Raw genomic sequence first — 4,747 nt, 5'->3', positions numbered from 1 at the left:
ATATGTCTGATTTTGAGTCTGAGTCAGTAAAGAAAAATTCTCAAATGTAACTATGTGCTCCTTCAGCAACCATGATGTCATGGTGACTTGGGAGCTCCACAGGTAATTTGTGAATTTCTAACCATTACATTAACCCACTTGCAACTTCTCTCGGTAATTCCTTCCTCGCATCTCTATTAGACACTTAATAGACATTTTAACATAGGATAATGTATAAAACACAGGGAGAACATCAAGATCTACAATGTAATTTATTGTGAGTATTAAAATGTTTAGATATTTGTTTTCAGATATTCTAATATAATCCCACTGCAGCAGAGTGAGGTACAAATGTTAGAGAATTCCCAAAACAAAAAATACTTGTGCCATTTTGTCTTCTTTTGAAGTTGGAAATTCTTCAGAGAAATAATCCCAACAGCAATGTTAAGATACACACAATAATCCCAAAATAGAGACATCCAGTTATGCCACTCTAGTAAGATCACCTGAAATATCACATAGAAAACAGCCACAAACCAAGGATCGCCCATGTGGCATGGCACTGAAACCGTTTACAATGTTAGTAACAAAATGAGGAAGGATACTATGACATTAGCCAGGGACTTGCACACCAAAACCAGTTTCTGGCCTGATAAATCTTTTGTTCACGGATGATATGTTATAAACCATGTACATTTCACACTTTGCATACGTATAGAAGTTCAGTTCGGCTAAACTTAACAGAAAGGAAGTATATCTCTAGGTGATAATGACAACTCTTCCATGTTACACTTAAGCTCAGTACCTTGTAAGGATTTTGTGCTAGAGGGTGCAGATTTGTGTAATAGTAGATAAAAATCAACTCTCTAATACCATTTTTAAATATTTCTAATAAATTTTTACATTTCTAAATCAAATTCCATGAATTTGCCAGAATTCTTAATTCCATTGCTAATTTGTAAATAGCTGCACACATATGTTATTGCAGTTTAGGGTGGGATAACTTTGTACACTGTTCCAGGTGGGAGAAATCTGTGCATAGATTGATAAAGGAAAAAAAGCCACTTGCTATTCAGAAAAAATACCAAAAAAGGTCGTGAAAATAAATTAATATAAATACATACTCGCCTTGATTTTTTAACCATTAAAAAAAATTAGCATTTATTTTTGTTCAATATAATATAAAATAACAAACAAACATCTTCAATGAAACGAGATTCGAAAGAAGGAAAATCTTGAATTTGAAATTATGTGGCATGTAAGTTGTCTGAAATTTGAATATACAAACTGAAATTAATGAACATCAGTGACATTATTTCATCAAAGCTCTACTCGTTGGAGCCAATGCACAATATATCCATTCACAAATTCGAAATACAGTCAAAGGACACACAATAAACAGACCAAACGCAGAAGCTAGTCTTCCACAATTTTCAAGTATTGATATCATTATCTGATTGGATACTCAAAGTAGAAAAATAAACAGATACATTCAAACTATTCACGTTTAGTGCAAATATGTAAAATGCAAAAGGGCAACCCTTACACTACAAGGTGGGTCAGTGCATCTCAAGAACTGAACCAATGAGAAGCAACCCTCGTAGCCACAATAATGACCCACAATAATGGCCCACATTCAAACCCTGGAGGCATAAAGCCTTGATCTTGTGTATTATTTAGTTGAGTTTGATGACCATGACCACATGTTAAGTGACAATGGTGGTGTAAGAAACAGTCCCTTATTCAGTTTGTGAACCCTACCGAGATCATGTCGAGTTGGGTTTCATAAATCTAAAAATGAGAGAAATGAAGACATAAATGGTACAAGAAATAGGTGTCTTATTAAGTTATTCAGGCTGTGGGCTTTACTGCAATAATGCAGAGTCGAGGTTTACAACTCACCATGCATCAAAAAACGAGAGAGAATTAAGGACGAATGGTACAAGAAGCAGGTATTTTATTCAAGTTGTGGGCTTTACTGCAGTAATGTGGAGTTGGGGTTCCTTTTTACCTACAGATCCAAGAATAAAATAAAAAGGAATGAGGGCACGGATGGTACAAGAAATATGCACTTTTTTCAAGTTGTGGGCTTTACTGCAATAATGCAGATTTATGAAAGAACGGTACAAGAAACAGGTCTTTTATTCAGGTTGTGGGCTTTACTGTGATCATGCGAAGTTGGGATTCTTTTTCTCTCATAGAGCTATACAAAGGGCAGGAATGAGGACAAGTATGGTACAAAAAATTGTTCCTATTTATTCAAGCTATTTACTTCAATAATGCAGATTCATAAGGTTGTTTAACTTCACTTCAATAATGCAGATTCATATAAGGATGGTATAAGAAACACGTCTCTTAATCAGGTTGTCGGTTCTATTGCAACCATGAGAGTTGGGGTTACGGTTCATGAGCTCCATACCACTATCTTGAGTTCTACGGCAATATTGCATTATTCGTATTTACCTGGCACCGTGAGACAGCACAGTCTACAGTGTTGCTTATCTTAATAAAATGTCATTGGTGGGAACTTATTCATTTAGACAAAGTTTTTGTCTTGTTCTAGAAGACTACCCTTCTCAGGCATTTCCTCCCAAGTTTCTAGTCTGGTTATTACTATCCTCGGTCTTCAATTCGTCCTTCTTCCTTAAGGCTTAAACTACAGAAAATGGTCTTGTACATCAAAGTACCATTGGTCCTTCTTCCTTAAACTACAGATAACAGTCTTGTACATCAAAATACCATTGCTAAACGATGCTGCTGTAAATCAAACAGGTGGGCTACAGTGAAAATGGTTAATTAACTTAACAGAGTACTTTCATCATAGTGCATTACATTTATATGTGCTCTAATAATAATAGCAATAGGTATCCAGTACCTAGCAGATGCAATGGCATAGAACCAACAGTTGACACATTGTCTCTTCTTCCTATGCAGAAGAATATAAGAAACTCAAAATGGATTGGAAACATATACTTGTACGCAGCTTTCAGCTTTTCAAACAAGAGTGTTGGTAGCTCACATATTTATATTCAACTTTTTGGTAATGACAAAATCCAATAGATGGACAGAGGAGGAAACTGCACAATAATAACACAAATTCTGATATGAACTGTTGCTCAGTAAATTGCATTGATTCAAATACTTAAAGCTAAGTGATTACATAGACTCAAACTTGCTAAGAACAAAGATACTAATCTTAACTCATGTGTGATTGACACTTCGCAGTCTCTTGTAAGAGTTGCTGTCATATTCTAATTTTTTTCCAGCTCAGTTGAAGAGGTAGCACTTGGAATATCTGTAGTACATAGTTTTGTTCAGAATTGAACCATAGAAATCTTGAAGACCAAACCTCTCCACTTAATTATTAAACCAGATTTTCGAAACTAAACTCTCATACTCTACCTATCTGTGTGATTCACTGAGAGCAACATCAGAAAATGGTGATCAGAAAATGGTGAACTGAGATCCATCCTATAAAACAAACCATAAGAAATTGAAATGCATGTAACAGTGGAAAGAAAGTAGCAGAGAAAACTTATGTGAAAATGCATACTTGTTTGACTAGTTGTAGAGTCTAATAGCGAGGAGGAGGAGCAGGGTAAACATATTTGGGAGGTGTGGAGAGTTTGTGGACTGGTGGAGGAGAAGAGGGGTGGGGTCTTCCTGTGGGAGCTGGAATGTAGGGAACCCTTGTAAGAGTCGGAGGAGGGACCTCGTAAGCATGACTTGGTTTGGGAGGAGGGACCTCGTAAGCATGACTTGATTTGGGAGGAGGGACCTCGTAAGCATGACTTTACCACGATATTTATCATAATAAAACTGCCTCTTGTGTCGAGACCATTATAGAAAAGCCTTTTGGAAGGATGCCTGTTGAAGAAAATAAACTTTACACAAAACTGGCACTGCCTAGCCGCGGCCCTCTGTTAGGGTCCTAACAGTACCAGATCACTCATCTTTAACTTTACACTTTGCGAACTATGACACGCCTTTCTCTCTTGTATTCCACTTCATCCCTTTGATGCATGATAAGGAGAGCTCTTCGAACCTGAAATGAACAAATCAGCCCACTTGGTGAAAACCATGGCTATGATATCATTACTTCAGAGAAGCTGTAAACAACCTATCATATCATTACTTAAGAGAGGTTGTAAACAACATCATTAGCAAGGTTCTATAGGTGACGAAAGCCATTTCTCCCCGTGATATACATTGCCTGTTGCGCAAACTACCCATAAAATGATCTACGGGTAAGCAATATAACTCCAATATTGAGCTAGCTAACAAAACTAATTATAGAAGTAACATGTACTGACATTGGAAAATTATAATAATAAAATAGTCACTGCCGAAACTCAGCAATATAATGAGTGTTGTAATTCTTACAGTTGATTCATTCAACCCCATTCTGACCATATCATCAATCAGACGCCTCTCAGATACGTTGATGCCGATTCCCATCCGTCTCTTTATCTGTGTCTCAACTTGCTGTTACAAGCATGTGGCACTAGCATGAGAAACCATCAATTTTCTTTATTGTTGCAAATCAAAGACCATGACATAGTTCGCAAGCATAGCAGGCTTTTGGTTTGAAGAAAGAATCCACAAATATAGCTGTTCTTACTTGCTAGATTAGATGAGACGCGTACCTGAATTTCACTTCTCATTTCTGGTGTCAAACTTATTTGTTCAGCAATGCCAGAGCGTGCAACATCCATAGTAGAAACATTGAAAAGCCTCAAAGCTTCTGTGACATGTTCCTCTGTTGCTA

The 4,747-nt window shown here is 36.7% G+C and overlaps 1 protein-coding gene across 2 annotated transcripts; it reads right to left on the bottom strand.

The window, feature by feature from the left end:
- Nucleotides 1-3,644: 3,644 nt before the first annotated feature.
- On the bottom strand, nucleotides 3,645-4,747 carry LOC149169543 (DNA replication licensing factor MCM5-like). Of its 2 annotated transcripts, XR_016259393.1 has the most exons (4): nucleotides 4,626-4,747; nucleotides 4,363-4,464; nucleotides 3,758-4,024; nucleotides 3,645-3,724 (listed from the first exon to the last, which is right to left on the bottom strand). XR_016259393.1 is itself a non-coding variant. In XM_089427119.1 (3 exons), the coding sequence occupies exons 1-3, from the start codon at nucleotides 4,692-4,694 to the stop codon at nucleotides 3,941-3,943; spliced, it is 255 nt and encodes an 84-aa protein (XP_089283245.1). In that variant the 5' UTR covers nucleotides 4,695-4,747; the 3' UTR covers nucleotides 3,652-3,940. The 2 variants fall into 2 exon arrangements, 1 of the variants encoding a protein (XP_089283245.1); XM_089427119.1 differs by having other exon boundaries at nucleotides 3,652-4,024.

The sequence above is a fragment of the Pinus tabuliformis genome, chromosome 4_2, assembly GCF_031772625.1.
Source record: "Pinus tabuliformis cultivar Carrire ecotype Pingquan chromosome 4_2, CPIR1, whole genome shotgun sequence".
Lineage (NCBI taxonomy): Eukaryota > Viridiplantae > Streptophyta > Pinopsida > Pinales > Pinaceae > Pinus > Pinus tabuliformis.
The sequence above is the reverse complement of the archived record's forward strand: the minus strand, read 5'-3'. Positions and strand labels throughout refer to the sequence as shown.